The following is an 18,788-nucleotide window of genomic DNA, read 5'->3' on the forward strand; positions in this document are numbered from 1 at the left end:
GAATACATAGGTCTGGACACCTCAGCCTGCCTATTGAGTTTCCACCTATGCTGCCCTTGGCCTAGGGCCACTCAGGAGGATGGACTCAGGAGTGAGGCCCAGATACACCCTACAAGCAGGCAGGGGCATTTGGGCAAGAAAGTCCAAGGTGCCAGGTACTCAGACTGTGGGCCACAAGTTGGAGGAGGAATGTGAGGTGCTGGGTGGGAAGGATCCCTTGATTCCACAGGCTTCCTGTCCCTTAGGGAAGGATACAGTCGTGGGGGGAGAGTCAGAGCAGTGTCCTGTGAAGCGCAAGGCCCAGGGCAGGGACCCCACTTGCCCAAGTCTAAGGCTGGTGCTGCTACAGAGTGGACACTGCCTGTCTACCTTGGGGAAGGAGCTGACAGCATGGAGAAAGTGGGCCGGAAAGAGCAAAGAGCTGGAACCAGCAGCCCAGCCAGCGGGGGGGACCAAGGCTGAGCCGGCATCAGGGAGGGGCAAAGCCGCAAGCCCCACCCAAGCACGCCTACGTCAGCACTGGCCAAAGGGGACAACCTGAGCCTTGCAGAGAAGGAAACCTCAGCTCCTACCAGCTCATAACTATCACAGCCACTGAAACCACAAAGAGAAGTACAAACAAGGAAGCTGAAACAAACAATGAAAACACTATCATCTCTCCTGTTGGGCAGCGAACACCTTTGTAAAGTCAACTGTTTTCCTGCAAGATGCTAATGTGTAAAACTGGGAAGGTAGGGCTTCCCTGGTGGCGCAGTGGTTGAGAGTCCGCCTGCCGGTGCAGGGACACGGGTTCGTGCCCCGGTCCGGGAAGATCCCACATGCCGCGGAGCGGCTGGGCCCGTGAGCCATGGCCGCTGGGCCTGCGCGTCCGGGGCCTGTGCTCCGCAACGGGAGAGGCCGCAACAGTGAGAGGCCCGCGTACCGCAAAAAATTAAAAAAAAATTTAAAACAAAAACAAAAAAAACTGGGAAGGTGGACTCCAGGCCCAGCTGGGAGGCTCATTAGCACTGAGAGGTGAACAAGTCACTCTGCATCTCTCTGTTTCCTCATCTATCAAACAGGTATATACTCGCCCTCTCTCTCTCTACTTGCAAGGGATTTTTGTGATTATTCCAAAAAATGTATTCCTTTGCTGGATGTGAGTTTTGTCTCTCGAAGCTGATTGGCTGGTTCAACATAACCTCGATGCAACCTTCACAAAAATCGGGAAGAGAAGTGGCCTAGCTGCCTCCTACCAGATAAGCATCGAGGCAAAGAGGACCAGCTGAGAGGGAAGACAGGCCAGCCTTTCTCGGAAAAGGAGGGCAGCCGGTCTTTGTAAGCACCCGTCTGCGAGCACCAGGGTCAGCAGGGTAGGGTATCTGGAAAGCCAACCCCAGACATCTCGATTAGCAGGTGGTCACCTGCACAAAGGACCTCTGTGATTTACATTTCACTCAGCTCCTGGGGACAAAAGCAGACGGTCAAGGGGCAGATCACAAGCACTCGCTGTGTGCAGAGCTGTAGGGGATACTTCAGGGAGCTGGACAGCAAGTGAGAGACAGAGGAAAATAGAAGAACAGAAAAGTCTTCTACGGAGCAATGTGTTCACTCACACCTGTGTGTGGATCAGTACTAATGATGACCCTCGCTGAGTACTAGGAGTGCCGAAATGCATAGATCTGATGCCATTCCCATCAAAATCCCGGCCGGCTATTTTGAAGAGACAGACAAGATGATTTGAAAATGTATATGGAAAAGCAAAGGCTCTAGAGGAGTCAAAACAATCTTCAGAAAGAACAAAGTTGGAGGATTTAACATTATTTAATATCAAGACTTACTATAAAGCTGCAATCACCAGGGCGCTGTAGTACTGCTGTAAGGAAAGACAAATAGATCAACGGAACAGAACAGAGCCCAGAAATAGAGTCACACATGAACAATTAGCTGATTTTCTACCAAAGTGCCAAGTCAAGTCAGTGGGAAAGGAACGTTGTGGTGCTCCAGCGACAAAGGACGACCCTGCCTGAAAAAGTGTCGGCGGTGTTACACCCCCTACCGGACTCTTACTCGCCCTCCCCACCATGTTGCGATGGTTACGAAATTCCTGAGCCCACCTGGGTGACGCCCACCTGGGCAATGGGACCTGTCCTAAATAAGGAAAGGCATCTGGACTGTCTCACTCCCACCCTATAGAAGAAAGGTATATGTGCCTCGACCAATCAGTAAACAAAATTTTCACCTCGGACCGTTCTTTCATTTTCTGGCTATAAAAACTGATCAATAGCACATGTTCAGGCTTGACGCTACCAGACTACTAGGAAGTCGGCCCATTGTTGTGGCAGCGACCCTTCCCTCTAATAAATTCTATCTTCTTTACATTCTGCCTTGTGCCCGGAAATTCTTTTCCAACCTGCATTCGGACCACGACAAATGTCTTTTCAATGAAAATTTCTAGAACAACTGGAAATCCATTTGGAAAAAAAATGAATCTCGATCCCTATCTGACTTTATTCACAAGATGAGTTTGAGATGGATGGTGGACCTAACCCAGAACCATAAAGCTTCTTGAAGAAAACAGAAGAGTACTTTTGTGATCTCAGAGTAGGGAAAGATTCCTTGGTCAGTATACAAAAAGAAAAAAACGTATAAAATGGCTTCATCAGAATAGAAAAATTCTGCTTACCACAAGACACCACTAAGAAAATGAATTGACAAGCTACAGACCTGGAAAAAAAAAAATCTCTGCAGCAATATATGTGACAAAGGATTTATATCCAAGACATGTAAAGAGCTTTTACAAATCAACAATAAAAATATAAATATCCCAATGACAAAATGGGAGAAGACTTGAACAGACACTTTACAAACTATGTTACACAAATGGCCAATAAGTAGTTTAACAAGTGCTCAACGTCATTAGTCATCAGGGACACGGCACTTAAAACCACAGGGAAATACTTCATACACACTAGAATGGCTAACATCAAAGACTGATGTTTCAGCTATCTATTGCTCCATAACTTATCACCCCAAAACTTAGTAACTTAAACAGTTACAATCATTTTATTATTTCTCAGTTTCTTCGAGTCGGGGATTCAGGAAGGGCTTGGCTTGGTGGGGCTGGCTTGGGAGTCTCTCCCGCTGTTATAGTCGGACCATGGCTGGAGGTGGAAAAGTGGGGGCTGGAGCAGCTGGGGCATCTCTCTCTCTCTCCTTTTACGTAGTCTGGGGGTCTCTCCATGTGGTCTAGCTTGGGCTTCCTCACAGCATGGTGGCCTCAGGGTACCCAGACATCAGATGTCTTAGCAGGAGGCTCAGGTCTCCAGGAGCAAGTCTTCGCCTAACAAGGTGGATGTGCCGTACCTTTTATGACCTGGCCTAAGAAGTCACACGGTGTCACTTTCACCATATTCTACTGGCTACATGTGGCCCCACCGAGCCACCCCGATTGAAGGGGAGTTAGACTGTGTCTCTTGATGTGGGAGTGGCAAGATTCTAGAAGAGCCTGGGGAATAAAAGTTGTTACTGCAGCCATTTTGGGAAAATACAATCTGTGGCGGATTAACCTGGAAAGAAAAGCTGACAGATCATACCAGGCCTTGTAAGCCACACTAAAGTTCAGTCGTGTGATGGCCCACTCCCCACCACCCCCCCGGAGGGTTTTAAGCAAGAGAGTGAAATTGTTCATCATCTTAAAAAGTTCTGGGCTTCCCTGGTGGTGCAGTGGTTAAGAATCCATCTGCCAATGCCGGGGACACGGGTTCGAGCCCTGGTCTGGGAAGATCCCACATGCCGCCAAGCAACAAAGCCCGCGAGCCACAACTACCGAAGCCCGCGCGCCCTAGAGCTCATGCTCCGCAACAAGAGAAGACACCGCAATGAGAAGCCCGTGCACCGCAACAAAAGAGTAGCCCCCGCTCGTCGCAACTAGAGAAAGCCCGCATGCAGCAACAAAGACCGAGTGCAGCCAAAAATAAATAAATAAAAGTATTAAAAAAGAAAAGTTCCTCCTAGCAGCTATGTGGATTTGGAAGCAGAGACCATTTAGGAAGGGGGTGCAGAAGTTCACGTCCCAGACACGGTGGTCAGCCCCAGCCTAGGTGAGGGTACAGGGAGAGAGTGGGGGTAAGGAAGACTGCCAGGGCTCTGGACTGACCAGCTGTTTTTGTTCACAGAGATGAAGAATAATAGAGAAATGAGTTTGGACACAGTGGGCTTAAAAGGCCAGGATCGACATATGAGATTGGAACTCAGGAGATAAAAATTTAGGAGAGAACACACAGCATTTAAAAGGGCACAGGGGACTTCCCTGGTGGTCCAGTGGTAAAGAATCCACCTTACAATTCAGGTGACGCGGGTTCGATCCCTGGTCAGGGAACTAAGATCCCACATGCCACAGGGATGCAACTAAGCCCACGGGCCACAACTATTGAGCTCGCGTGCCTCAACTAGAGAGCCCACGTGCTGCAAACTACAGGGCCCACACGCTCTGGAACCCGTGCGCTACAACTAGAGGGAAGCCCTCGTGCCGCAATGAAGAGTCCGCATGCCTCAACGAAGCCCCTGCTTGCCACAACTAAGACGGGAGGCAGCCTAAATAAATAAATAAATATAGATAGATAGATAAATAGATGCTTTAAAAATAAATAAATAATAAAAGGGCACAGGAGTGGAAAATGAGTGTCAACCCAAGCATTCACAATCTCGGTACCCACTCTTCCTCTTATCACCGCCGACCAAGCAAGCGCACAGGATGAAATGCGCATGCGCACATCTCCTCCGCCAGCGGCTCCTAGGCAGCGGCCTGCGGATTGCGCGCGCGCAGTGTGCGGCGGTCGCCGTGGAGACGCGTGGCCCTAGCCTGGCCCTAGCCTGGCCCTCGCCGCCGGAGCCTCCGGCTCAGCCGCAGCGGGTCTCTGCTGCCCCAGGCGCGGGGGGCGGCCCCGCAGGCGGATGGACTGCGGCGGTGGGGATGGGGTGTCGGAGGACGGCGAGGAGGAGGAGAGAGAGGGCTGCATGGCGGCTTCGCAGGGGTCCAGACTGCCCCGCATCTCGGGCTGCGCCTCAGAACTGACCAAACGGAAGGTGAAGAAGAAAAAGAAGAGAAAGACCAAGGGGTCTGGGAAGGGGCACGGTAAGAGGAGCAGCTAACGCGTCCGCCTCGCTCCCATACCTGAGATTCTTCTCCGAGGACACCCACCCCACCCCTCAGAGACCGCCACCTACTTGGGGAACTTAAGCCCAGAAACAGAAACTCGCCAGCCCCAATCAGAGGTCCTCCCTCTCTCCGCACGATGATGATCCAGCCCTCCGCACAAAGACCATCCATGTCCGCAGAGACCCCAAATCCTGCGTCGAGAATTCTCAACATCAATGGAGACCTTCAACCCCACACAGAGACACACCACAGAGCCTCCCAGCCCCACACTGTGACTCCTAGCTTTACACAGACACTCACTCATCTTCCTCCTCCCTCAGTCCAAGCTTAAAATCCTGAACACCTATTCCTTCCCCACAGAAATCTCAAGCCCTCCTACAGAGATGCCCCCATCCTCACACAGAGACTGTCCCCATCCACAGCTACTAAGGCACTAGTGACAGATGCTCTCACTCATACGCAGAATCACAGGCTCCTGCCTTCCGCCTGGACACCCTCCTTTCACCCTCATTTGTTAGGGGCACCTGCCTCTGGTTGCCTCTGTGTAGACACCCAGGACATTCATATAAAGTATGCTCCCTGTACAGACCGCCCTTCCTTTTCCCTCATCTACGGAGGCCACCCTTCGACTGCACACAAACACCATCACACCATCACTGCTACACACTCTTATAATCCCTGACACCCTCAACAACACCCCCTTCTATCAATATAATCGCCAAATAAAGCTAAAGTACAGATACCCCAGCAGGCACACGCATTCACAGTCTGCACGCACAAGCACACACTCCGCTACATACTCACATGCCTAGACCTCTCCAGTACACGTATGACCATACACGTGGGGTTCTCACTCCAGGCCCTCCTGCGGACACTTCACAGACGTACACCCACTAACAGCTGCCACAAAAGCACAGAGCCCTCCGTTCTCATAGAACGCCCCGGGAGCTCGACAATGCCCCTGAGCACCCATTGGTGGAGAGAGTGCAACAGTGACGTCGAGCGCACCTGTCCAGGGGTGCTGTGAGTCTCCACCGTCCTTGTGTGGTTCACCTTGGTGGCTCTTGTCTATCAGGGAGGTGGCTCTCGCCGACCCTGGCACAGCTGCCCTGACCTCCAGCACGACTAGTCCTGGGTTCACGTTTCTGGGTCCCGGCCCTCTTTATGCAGAACCAGCTCCCCTGACAAGCTGAAGGCAGAAGGCGCGACAGGCAGATGATAATTACTTCTCCAGTTGGGATCGTAAGAAAGAGGCAAGAAAGCAATTCTGGAGTTTAGGTCAATAAACTCCACGTGTATCTGCCAAACCAGATGAGGAAATTTATTATCTTTTTAGCTTAGCTTCTGCCTCTAGAGATTACAGTGGCACGGACCTCATACTGTCAGCAGGGGACACCAAATAATTCTCAGGGAGTAGGAAGGTATAGGAATGCCAAGAGAGGATTTTTTTCTTATTTTCTTTTTTTTTTTTCTTATTTTCTTCTCTCTTTTTTTTTTTTTTGGTGGGGGGAGGGAGATTCCTCTATCCCAAAGAAATAGGATGAGCTGATTAAAGAATCGCATGTTGTAGAACTGTATATGCATGTTATATAATTCAGAAGGGCTGTTAATATTTTTCAAAATCAGTATAAGCCACACAGAAAAAGTATTTCCTGGCTTGGCAGAATGCTTTCCACGGTCAGATTTAGGAAGCTTTTCTGCTGTTCTTCATTTCTTCCATCATAAAGTGTCTAGAATAGGGGTAAGTCATAGGCTCCCAGAACTGGGCAGTACCTTGGCGAGCACGTGGGTAGGTGAGGTGGGGGGCAGTGTGGAAAGGACAGGGCCCTGGCAATCGGGTGTGTGTTCAAATCCCGGCTCTGCCACCTGCTTTGTGACATCGGCAACCGACTGAAACTTTGGGAGTCTGTTTCCTTACCTGGAAAATAGGGCTGACAACCTTTACCCAGAGGACCTGGCTCATAGTACATGCTCAATAAATGGTTCCTCCCTCCCCAAAATGACAGCCCAAAGCATGTAGGCAGTGGATGTGTATGGGGCTGGTGGGCTTGGCCACCTGAGGCCCCAGGTGAGGAGGGGCCTCCAGGTCTCCCCTCACATCTTTAGTGGTTTGGGCATCACCCCCAAGCAGGCTGAGGGCAGGCATCACAAACGCTAACACCACCCATCTGCTCAGCAGATAAACATCAGAGTCGAGACCTGAAGACCCAGCAGCTGTCTCCATCCTTCCATGACATCTTAAGTCCCAGCAAAGATCATGGCCCGGGGCCAGAGCACAGACAGGACAGGGATGAAAGCAAGCTCACCCCCTCTTACTCCTCTGCCGTGTGTCTCCCCTGCTTTGCCAAAATAGAAGAGACCCTTTCCAACCAGATCAACGAAAGTCTGCGTTGGGATGGCGTTCTCGCCGACCCAGAGGCAGAAAAGGAAAGGATTCGCATTTACAAGCAGAACCGGAGGAAGCGGTACCAGGTTTGGGCCCTGAGGGGCTTCCACTCTGGCCCCCGTGACGAGGAGGCCCCAGAGAACCCAGCCTACCTCTCTGACCAGACGGCGGCAGCGGCGGCCAGCAGCCCTTGCTGACAACCGAGAGCGCCAATCACTGCTTTAAAGGAAACCTTATCCCAGAGTAGCAGCTCCACCTGAGTGAAAGCCCACCTGCGACACGGACAAGCTTATCATTTATCCTTACCACACGTTTATGTGTTAAAAAAAAAAAAAAGAATAAAAATAAAAGGAAATCAGACCTACCTCTGAAGGAAGCACGTGTCTGGTGTGTCGATGAGCTCAACTCACCTTCCACCAAAACGCCGCTCGAGGCCCCGGAAGCCACAGCTCCTTCCTTAAGAGAGCAAGCAAGTCAATGAATAAAATTCTTTTCCGAATATCCCTTTTTTCTCAAACAATCTGGCATCTCTTTGTTATTTAATTTCCCATCACAGTTAGATATGTATAATCTCCCCCGCCCACAAAAAAAGAGAAAGTGTGTAGATTGTATCAATTCTAATTTTAAATTAATTTCATGGGTAAAATTCCTCACACAGCATGCTTTCAGAAGCCCAAGGAAAATGCCCCGAATTCCCTAAAGCCTTTTTTTAAAAAAATTAAATATACTCCCTGCCCTATGTGGCCTTCAAAATAAGTGAGTTCCAGAACATCATCTTTGGGAGGTTATTACGGAAAGTCTCAAAAGGAACATTGCTTCTCACATCAATACGGGCCTCCTCTAATCCCCCAAGACAGCATTTCAAGCAAAGTTCTGGAGCATTAAAAGGGCCCTGCAACACTACTTGTTCTAAGTTAATATTCTTCCTTTCCACAAATATTGAGTGAGGGCCATGTCCTGCCTTAGTTTAGGTTCTTCCAGAAACAGACAAAGACTGCACTGCAAGTAGATTATCTCAGTGGAGAGGATGCAGGGAAGGGGAGAGGGCCAACCCAGGGACACTATGAAAACAGCTTCCATACTGGGCAACAGGGCCTCAGTCCCACAAGGAAACACTGTCAGGATTATCCCCGCAGAGGGGGAGGGAGCTGGGGTGTTACACTCCCCAGAGGCATTGGCTGATGGGTCCTGGGGGGGTTGGGTTCCTGGCATTTCAAGCCTGCCACACTCAGACCAGAGAGCAACCTTAGCTCGGGTGGGGGGTGGGGGAGGAAATCGCCCTCAGGCACAAAGCAGCAGCCTGAAAGTTCCAAGAGATAGAGGCGGTCTCTGGGGTAGCATCGGACACCTGTGTCCAGCACAGTGCAGGCCCCGAGGGGGACAGAGTGGACATTTAGGATGAGGTTCCTGCCTTCCAAGGAGGTAAAGACGTACAGTGTACACAGGAGAAGTTGAAAGCCAACACAAAACATCACAGAATGCCTATTTGAAAGTCAAGCGTAAGTGGTCCTCTTGGTCTCCGCTAGCCCCCAGCTGACAGAGCAGCCCCCTACCCCTTCCTTAAAAGGACAGTGACAGGTTTCCCATCGGCCACCACACCCTGGCAAGATATACTGAGGGGCTTTCAGAAGCGCCCTCTCCTCCCCTGGAGAGGAGGTTAGCAGCCGGGCCTGGCAGGGGCCCTCCCTGTGCCGAGGCTAGGCCTGTCCCCTGCTGCCAGGTTGGGGCGCGCCCATGGAATCGAGCAAAGGGCACTGAGGGCTCAGGCACAGCTCCATGGGGAGGAGGAGATGGGAAATATACTAATACTCAGACCTCAGCCACTGATCTGGGTTTAAGGTAAAGATAGCAGAGGGTGGGGCAGTTCAGTTGGCATTTCCTGTGCCCTCTGGCTCTACCATGGTGGCTGGGGGTGCAGTGCACGTATGAGTCTGAGGGCACACCTGCCTCAGAGTACCTTGGTCTCCTGGTATCGTCTTCCATGGGGGGTGGGGATGGGGGTGGCCTGTGGCCGCCTTTCTGCCATGAGATATTCTGGGATAATGGTGAAAATGACGCACTTTGACCTCAGAGCTGCATTTTTCTCTTTCCCACCACGTGCTAGCTGTGTGACCTCAGACAAATTGCTTAACCTCTCTGAGCCTTAGTTACCACATCTGGAAACGGGGATGCAAATACCCATCTCAGTGTTGTGAGAATCAAATGCAGTAATTACATAAAGCATTTAGCATAGCGCCTGGCCCCTAGGAAGCGCTCAATCTATTGTAGGAGCTTTGAGCAATGATGTTTTAGGTGGGGTGGCTACACAGCCACCTCATCAAAGGGTGAGCTTCACAAAGAAACGTGGCTTCAGCGACTGGCTGATAGAATTCAAACAAACCGCCAAACAAATTACAGGGGTCTGGAGCAAGAGGAATGTAGGAGGAATGAACCGAGGGTCTCAAAGTCCAGTGTTCTGGGGAGGGGGCTTTGAGCCAAACAAGAACGTGCCTACTTGTAGCCTGGAACTAAAGGGGAGTCTGTGCTCAAGATCTGAACAGAGGAAGCAGGTGGGGATTAACTCTTCCACAAGCACAGAAGAGGCTCCAACTCAAACCACGCTGGGTTAGAAGTTTTAAGTATCTTTCTCACATCCAGCCTGTTTCAGTGAGGACTCTACCCAATGAAAACCGGCTTACTGACAAAACAGAGAGACTGATTTATAAGGCCAACAGTCCAGGGTTGGATATGGCTTCAGGCATGGCTGGATCCAGGAGGTCATACTGTGCCATCAGAATTTGTCTCTTTCTCCACATCTTGCCTCTGCCTCCCTGATTAGCTTCACGTTCAGGCAGGTTCTCATAACAGGATTGCAAAAATGGCCACTGACAGCCTTATAGTTCATCGAAGAAAAGAGAGTCACTCCTGTATTCATATCAACCCCAGAGAAGATCTCTGGCCTGGCACAGGTCATATGCCCATCAATGGACTAATCACAGTGGTCAAGGAAATGGAGTATTTGCTGCAGAGACCTAGTGTACGGTGGGGACGTGGCGGAGGGAGTCAACCCCACTGGACACATGTACTGAACAGATTGTCATAGAATCTATATAAAACCTACATAGAATACAGAGTGACTCCCTAGAGAGATGCCAAGTAGATTTGTCCATTACCCTCCAGGTGGAGAATGATTCTTTTTTTTTTTTTTTTTTGCGGTACACGGGCCTCTCACTGTTGCGGCCTCTCTCGCCACAGAGCACAGGCTCTGGATGTGCAGGCCCAGCAGCCATGGCTCGCGGGCCCAGCCGCTCCGCGGCACAAACCCGTATCCCCTGCATTGGCAGGCGGACTCTCAACCACTGCGCCACCAGGGAAGCCCGAATGATTCATTTTTAAAAGAACTTGAGGAAGGGTCATGGGGGTGGATTGCATAGCGTGAGTTAATCTCAAGGACCCAGATTGGCTGCACACTCATCTCCAGAACTACTGACCCTTGCCCAACACTAGGGAATCTATTAACTAAAGATGAACAAGACTGTGTAACCATGGGTCCCTGAGCTGTTTTGGAGCAGAATGTTATCAGCTGGTCAGCACAGTTTAGTAATAATTGGGTTTATGATTTGCACCTGGTTTTGGTGGTGCCTAGGGGGCGGATTTCAACCTTAAGGCTAGAAGCTAGCCTTAAGGTCAGGTAGCTAGAAAGTGCCTACATGACCAGCTCACTCTAAGACACTCCCACCCTAAGTAGCCCCTGGGTCTCCACACTAGTAGTGGTTGGAGACTCGGGAACAAAGCGCTACCGTTTGAGCCCCGTGAACATCCACTGTGGACACTGCAGGAAAATTCCAGGGAGGTTACGACTGCGGTGCGGATTGGCGTGGTAGACACGGCAAAAGTGATGGAATGTCTCTTCCGAGATGAGGTTAACAAAAAGAGAATGTGTTTGCAGGAAGGAGGGAAGCATGAACAGGGCTGTGAAACTATTCTATAGGAAACTGCAGTGGTGGACACATGTCATTACACATTTGTCCAAACCCATAGAAAGTATAACACCAAGTCGGACTCCTAAACTATGGACTTTAGTTAATAATGTATCAATGTGGGCTCATCAATTATAACAAATGTACCAACTCATGCAAGACGTTAACAACTGGGGAAACTAGCAGGGGCCGGGGGGAGGTTCATGTGGCAAGGAACCCACAGCCCCCGCCGACAGCCCACAGCCCCACGCGTGAGCTTGGAAGCGGGTTCTACCCCCATTAAGCCTTGAGGTGACCACGCCCTGAGTGACGCGGTGGATTACAGCCCGTGAGACTGGAAACCAGAGGCATCCAGCTGAGCGACGCCACAGAAACTGCGAGATAATAAAGTTGTTTGAAGCCACTCAATCCGGGGGTGATTTTGTTACGAATGCAGTTGGCTTCTTCCCTCACCGTCAGCTGTGCTTCTCAGCAAGCTGCGTCCCCCTCGCCCTGAGGGTGGAAAACCCGAAACCCAACCTTCTCCCAAAAGCCATGTATTATCGGGCACCACGGACTCCCACCGCTGGTGCTCCGAGGAGGCTTAAGTTTACACCCAGAAGCAATGCTGTGCCCTGCAGGGTTGAGGGGGGCTGCTGGGTGAGTTAAGGGGTAGGTGAAACTGAATGGTTTCCACCTGTTACGCTCACACCTGGAGCTGTCGACAGCTATTTATATTTCCGTGGTCTGTGTTTTGCATCCTGCCCCGCACTTTGTAATTATAATATCTTAGGTCACTTTCTAGTTTATAGGTTCTTCTATCTCATTTGTTCCTCAGTCAAGATGTCCTCTGAGTGGTGGGAACTATTATCTCCATGGTACAGTTTAGGCTTAAAGAGAAGAGGTGAATTGCTCAAGTCACACAACTTGCAAGAGATGGGCTCCAAGGTCTCCAATGGTCTTTTAGAAAATGTTTATCAAGTCACTACTCAGTCTGCAGTTCTCTGCTAATTGCTGCCAGGATACTGGGAATAACCATCTCATGGATCAGGCTCCTCCCTGCCCAGGAGCGGTGGTGCCCAGGAGCGGTGCCCAGGAGCGGTGCCCAGGAGCGGTGGTGCCCAGGAGCGGTGTAGGCATCACATACCCAACATAACACGATTCCATCTCCACAACCATCTCTGAGATGCGAGGTGTTGTGATCCCAACCACACACGAGGAAATGGACGCAGAAAAGGAAAGTGACCTGCCTACATGAGGAGGGGAGGAGCTGGGATGTCACACCCAAGTCTGGTTCGTTCCAAAGGTCCAGCTCTTAATCGCTGTGCTGTGGTGCCTCAGATGGGCTCCCAGAGCAGCGGGGAGCCAAGCTACACTCCCTCCTGGAGTTCGACCGCCATGGAAAGAGGCAGATGAAGACAGAATGGGGGCTCGTCGGCAGGGCCGGTGGCTGAAGCCGGCTGGGGTGTAGTTGAAAGGAGGGAGTCCTTCCCGGGAACTGTGGCTGACAGGGCAGCTTGCTGGGAAGGAGAGGCCTGGGGAAGTAGAAATCCACACCCACAGGGCTCCAGAGGGCCCCAGGGTGATGGGAAAACACTCTCTGGGGCCTCGTGGACATGCTGTGTACTTGTTCATGGTCAAATCTGGCCTTTGAAACTCCTGACACACTCCCTTCTGATCATCACTGGGAAGGGCTTAGGAAGCATCCTCTCTCCCACCTCACCCAGGCCCGCATGCCCACCTGGGGCCACTTACCGGCCACGCCTTGGCGTTGAGGATGGTGCCAAGGCCTCACTGTCAAAACAGGGGCCTGGGACCAGCAGCACCCACAGGGCCTGGAGCTTGTTAGAAACTCTCCGGCCGCAGGCCAGACTTCCCGAATCAGAGCCTATAGTTTAACAAGCTCCCCAGGTGACTCGAGCACGTTGATGTTTGAGCAGCTCTGCTGCTTGGGAGACAGTTTCCCCAGATCTCTCACGTGTTGCGCATCTTGTAAGGAGTCTCCGACTGCCTTTTGTTTTTCCTTTTTTTTTGGGGCTGCACCGCGCAGTATGCGGATCTTAGTTCCCAGACCAGGGATCCAACCTGCACCGCCTACAGTGGAAGCACAGAGTCTTAACCACTGGACCGCCAGAAAAGTCCCTTTTCTTTTTCTTTTTTTTTGCCTTTGCTCTTTGAAGGATGTTGTGGTGACCAACGGCCTTGGAAGATAGACAGGGTCTCGATTCCAGTTCCTAAGCTCAGAGTCCCTCTCCCGTCAAACACCCTTTATATCCCAGTGCCACCTGGCCCCCTCTGCATCATTCCGTGGGAACTGAGGCTCTGGAAACCAACAAACAAATGCTGACCCTCTAGCTATTGCTGTGACTCATAAATCATCCTTTGTCTCTGACCCAAGAGTCTCATGTCTTTAGCCAACATCCATGAAAGCGTGGAGGCTAATGTGTTAGCTTGCAAATAGTGTAAAAGCTAAGGCCCTACACAGTTCTTAACACACTGACCATTTAACTCTCTGGTTTCTCTTCACTCAGATCACAAAGCTGTACCATGTTCTACACGCGGGTTTTACTTCTCAAATTACACAGGAAATGCATATACATTACAGACAAATTAGAAATTACACATAAGCAAAAAAATGTTTTAAGAACACCCAAAAGTCTCACCATTCAGAGAAACTGAGCCTCATCTGTTTCGTATCCATCCTTCCAGCCTTTTTCTATTCAAGCATCTACATACAGGAAAACAAAATTAATGGGTTAATAATACATGTGTTGTCTTCTAATGATCCTCTTAAAAATATAGCATGAACATCTTTCCAAGACACTAAATTGACATCCACATCGGACTTTGTAAAGCTGGCCTGGTATTTTATTGTATAGACTATTTATTCAATCCCTCTTTGTGGACATTTACTTGGTTTCCTACTTTTTGGCGATTCTGAACAATTTTGCAAAGAACATCCTTACAGGCACATTTTAGTGCAATTGTCCAGTGCTTTGGGTACATTCTTGGGAGTGAAATTACAAGCCAAAAGAGAATTAAAACAAGAAACACTTGTATGGCTTTTAACTCATGGCAGGTACTGTTCTAAGCACTCTGCATGTATGAACTCATTTAATCTTCACAAGCTGTCTGTGAGGAAAGAACCCTTCTCATCCTCATTTTACAGAAAGCTTAAGGGACTTGCTAAGGTCACACAGCTAATAAACGATGGAGCTGGGACTTGAATCCAGGTGGTCTGGTGAAGAGGTCTAGAACATGCCACTCCAAAATATGCCACTTTGGCATAAAGATTATTTTGAGCTGAAGGCAATTAAGAATCAACAGATGTAGGAAAAGTTCTTTGCTTTCCCCTTATCTGCCTAAAAGCAGGGCAGCAATTTTGCTTTGTGAAGCTGGGATAGATTGCTCCTGCACCTCCTATACCATGATGAGGACAGCAACTCTTGTCACCAGAGACAGAGAGGCACCGAGATGAATCTGCATAAACAGGTCTTGTTAAATAACTCTTATCTTCCATTAATTTCCCCAATTATTTCCTAGTCACTTTCCCACAGTTTATTGGCCCTAGGCCCAAACTCCCTTTCCTTTTTCTAATGACTTCTCAATTTATCACCCTTTGTTAAAATGGTATATAAGCTCCTGAGTCTAATTTCTTTGGCTTTTCACTTCTGTGACAACCCCGTGTACGTAAAAAATATTAACATCGGGGCTTCCCTGGTGGCGCAGTGCTTGAGAGTCCGCCTGCCGATGCAGGGGACACGGGTTCGTGCCCTGGTCCGGGAAGATCCCACGTGCCGCGGAGCGGCTGGGCCCGTGAGCCATGGCCGCTGAGCCTGCGCGTCCGGAGCCTGTGTTCCGCAACGGGAGAGGCCACAACAGTGAGAGCCCCGCGTACCGCAAAAAAAAAAAAAAAAAAAAAAAAAGAACTCATTTCAACTAACTTTTTGGACCCTTATTGCTTTGTAGGAACTTCTCCAGGTTGGAAACAGTGGCGCTGGCATTCAGAACATCCTGTTATTTGTGCTCGCCAGCTTAATTACCTGCCCTAAGCCCCAGTGCTTTTGGAGAAAAGCAGTAATTTGTAATTACCAGCAATTGGTTTGACACACCCAAGACCCCTGCCTTCTCCTGCATTCTCATTCTGAAAAAGAAACCAGCAAACGTAAAGAATAGAAACCTCCTGGGAATTGCCTGGCAGTCCAGCGGTTAGGACTCCGCACTTCCACTGCTGGGGGACTGGGCTGGATCGCTGGTTGGGGAGCTAAGATCCTGCATGCCGCACAGTGAGGCAAAACAAACAAACAAACAAACAAAACCCTTTATGCTCTGATGACTAAAAGCAATGTTGTCTCTTAGATTGGTCCATTCAAACCACCATCAAAAGCTACGGTTCTCCAGAATCAGTAATGGTTTATCAGGGAAATAGGAGTGATTTTTATTTTCTCTAATACGTATTTTCCAATTTTAAAAAACGATCACTTATCAGTTGTGTCGTAGAAACATTATTTAAGATATACTTTTTCCAGTATTTTAGTATGGAAAATTTCAAATATAAACAAAGCAGACATAGCATAATGAAACCCCATGTACCCATCACCCAGTTTCTAGAATTTTCATCTTCTACCATTCTTGTTTCATCTATATCCCCATCCATTCCCCACCCCCTCTCACCTTTTATGGTTCTCTTTTCTTTGGGTAAAAAATTACATTAGAATGCATAGATCTAAATTGTATAATCTTGACAAAGTATATACCCATGCAACGTACCCCCATCATGGTATAAAACATTTCCATTCCTAAAGAAAGTTCCCTCACTTCTCTTCCCAGTCATCCAAACCACATACACCTAGGCAATCACTATTATTTTTTTCAACTTAGTTTTGCCTGTTCTAGAATGTCCTGTATATGAAATCATACAGTATATATTCTTTGGTGCCTGTCAGCATTATGTCTAGAGATTCATCCATAATGTTTCATGTAGTAGTAACGTATTCCTTTTACTGCTAACTGGTATTACATTGTAGGAATATACACCGAGGTGGATCAGTTCTCTTATTGATGGATGGACATTTCAGTTCCTTCAACATATGACTGTTGTGAACAAAACTGTCGTGAACATTATATATTTTACGGACCCGCATTCATTTCTCTTGGGTAAGTACCTAATGGCATTTCATTGTGATTTTAATTTGCATTTCACTGCTAGCTAATGATGTGGAACGCTTTTTCGTGTGCTTATTTTCCATCTATATATCTTCCTTTATGACGTATCTGTTCAAGTCTCTTTTCCATTTTTAACAGGGTTGTCATTCTTATGTTGACTTGTAAGAACTCTTTATATAGTCTGGATATAAGTCCTTTGTCAGCTGTGAATTGTTTTTTCAGTGCATGGCCTATTTTTTATTCAATATTTTCTTAATGGAGTCTTTGAAGACAGAAATAAATAAATAAATAAATAAATAAACAAATAAAATAAACAGTTTGCTTTTCTTTTCAGATTTTCTATTTCATCTCATGTCAGTTGGGTCAGATAAAGTTTTTTAAAGGAATTTTTCCTTTTTGCCTATGTTGTCAAAGTTGTTGGCCTACAGTTGTTCCTAATATTATCTTATTACGCTCTTGGTGCCTGTAGGATCTCTATTCAGTCATGAGATCAGTAATTTATGCTTTCTATTTCTTAATCAATCTAGCTGAGATTTATCAATGTTTTCAAAGACTCAAATTTTTGTTTTTAAAATTTTCACAATTGTTTGTCCATTTCTATTTCATCAGTAAGAATCTTTATCATTTCCTTTCTTCCTCTGACTTTGGGTTTAATTTGCTCATCTTTTTCTAGCGTCTTAAGGCAGAAATTGCCAGAAGGGGGCGTTAGGGGTGGGAGCTGCTTCCTACAGTTACTAACAATTGGGATTACGTCCCCTTATTCTTTTATCCTTCCAACATCTGTGTGGTCAACTCTCTGTATGAAATCCCCTTTGTTGGAAATATCTTGTATGGGTTTAGTTTTCCAGACTGGACTCTGACTGTTATACATACGAACTAGCATTTCTTAAAGTGCATTCCAAAGAACACTAGTCCTATGAAATGCACGTAGGCTCTTTGATCTAATGAGTTCGGAAAATGTTACATACTAGATCTTGCCTTTTGAAGATTATCAATGCATGTTACCACATTAAAGGCTAAGGTAGACTATTCTACAGCAAAAACTCACTCCTTCTCACATCCATGGTGGAAGTATGGTTCCCTGACCCACTGATGTGAGCTTTGGCCATGCACCTTGCTTTGGCCGGTAGAAAGCAGGTGGAAGTACCAGGGTGCCGGTTCCTAGTGTAGACCTTAAGAGGTATTGTATGTTTCTACTTGCTCCTCTGGGAGCTTTTGACCTCTTCCATGAGAAGAATGCAACCTTCCCAGCCTACTCCAGAGACAAGGGGAACAAACTTGAACTCAACACCTAGCCTTGGGCAGAAACGCCCTATCGTATCACTGTGATTTTGTGGGCGGTATTATACAGCAAGAGCTGATTAATACACGGGTTCCGAGAAGCCTTCGATAAGCATGTTTAGCATTGTTCAACTTTTCATTTCCCCGAACTTATTTGATCACAGAACCTTATTTTACTCCACAGAAAGCACTCTAGGAAATAGTGACATATACAAACCACTTGATAATGATTATATGCCAAAATAAAATTATGAGAATTTAATTTTGACAAGAGGCGTCCCACACAATAGGAGTCATTGCCTAATCAATAGGGTTATTCATTTCTTCAATTTCTGGGAAGTATACCAAAAGGGCTTTCTGAGAGTTATCACGTTACTATTAATTCCACCTACTGCTGCTTCTCCAGGGCACCAGCTTAGTCTGATACACTTCAAAAGGCTGAACATTTGAAATATTATTAGCTTCCACACACTTTCGCCTCTCTCTCTCTCGCCACACATGCACGCACACACGCACACACACACACAAATTATAGCTTTAATCCTACAGGCTTTAAATATTTTTCTATCAAAACCTTGGAACTGCTGATTAGTTCATTCATTTTATGGAAAATTTACACCGTATGACCTAAAAGGCAAAATTAGCCCTCATTGTCGTCCCAATCGGCCAAGTTAGACTTAATGTCTATTAAAAAGAGACTGGCTTTGAAAATGTATTTGTAAGAAGGGTAATATGTATTCCTGGGACATGTTTATTTCTGAGTCGCAACTCAAAGGCTAATGGATGAGGCACAGAGCCTCGCCATGAATTTGAGGCTGGAGTGAAATAAGATGCCTTCACTTTCAGTAGCTCTTACCGACCCTTTCTTTTGCTTTGC

At 48.0% G+C, this 18,788-nt stretch overlaps 2 protein-coding genes across 14 annotated transcripts in view; one reads left to right on the forward strand and one right to left on the reverse strand.

Annotated features, from left to right (window-relative positions):
* Positions 1–7,974, reverse strand: part of RPH3AL (rabphilin 3A like (without C2 domains)) — a 169,876-nt gene extending 161,902 nt beyond the window's left edge. For 10 of the 13 annotated variants that reach the window (XR_012328446.1, XR_012328444.1, XR_012328451.1 and 7 more), the window contains exon 1: positions 7,892–7,912. The gene's annotated coding sequence lies outside the window, so the exon portion shown is untranslated. Of the gene's footprint in view, positions 1–7,891 lie in introns of all 13 variants that reach the window. The other 3 variants (XM_073797258.1, XM_073797259.1, XR_012328445.1) reach the window with 2 other exon arrangements.
* On the forward strand, positions 4,821–7,970 carry LIAT1 (ligand of ATE1). Its single transcript, XM_004312611.4, is given in 3 exon segments — positions 4,821–5,116; positions 7,320–7,685; positions 7,688–7,970. Coding segments are annotated over 3 exon segments (633 nt in total). The 5' UTR covers positions 4,821–4,935; the 3' UTR covers positions 7,774–7,970.
* Positions 7,975–18,788: the final 10,814 nt, after the last annotated feature.

This window comes from Tursiops truncatus, chromosome 20 (genome assembly GCF_011762595.2).
Source record: "Tursiops truncatus isolate mTurTru1 chromosome 20, mTurTru1.mat.Y, whole genome shotgun sequence".
Classification (NCBI taxonomy): Eukaryota; Metazoa; Chordata; class Mammalia; order Artiodactyla; family Delphinidae; genus Tursiops; species Tursiops truncatus.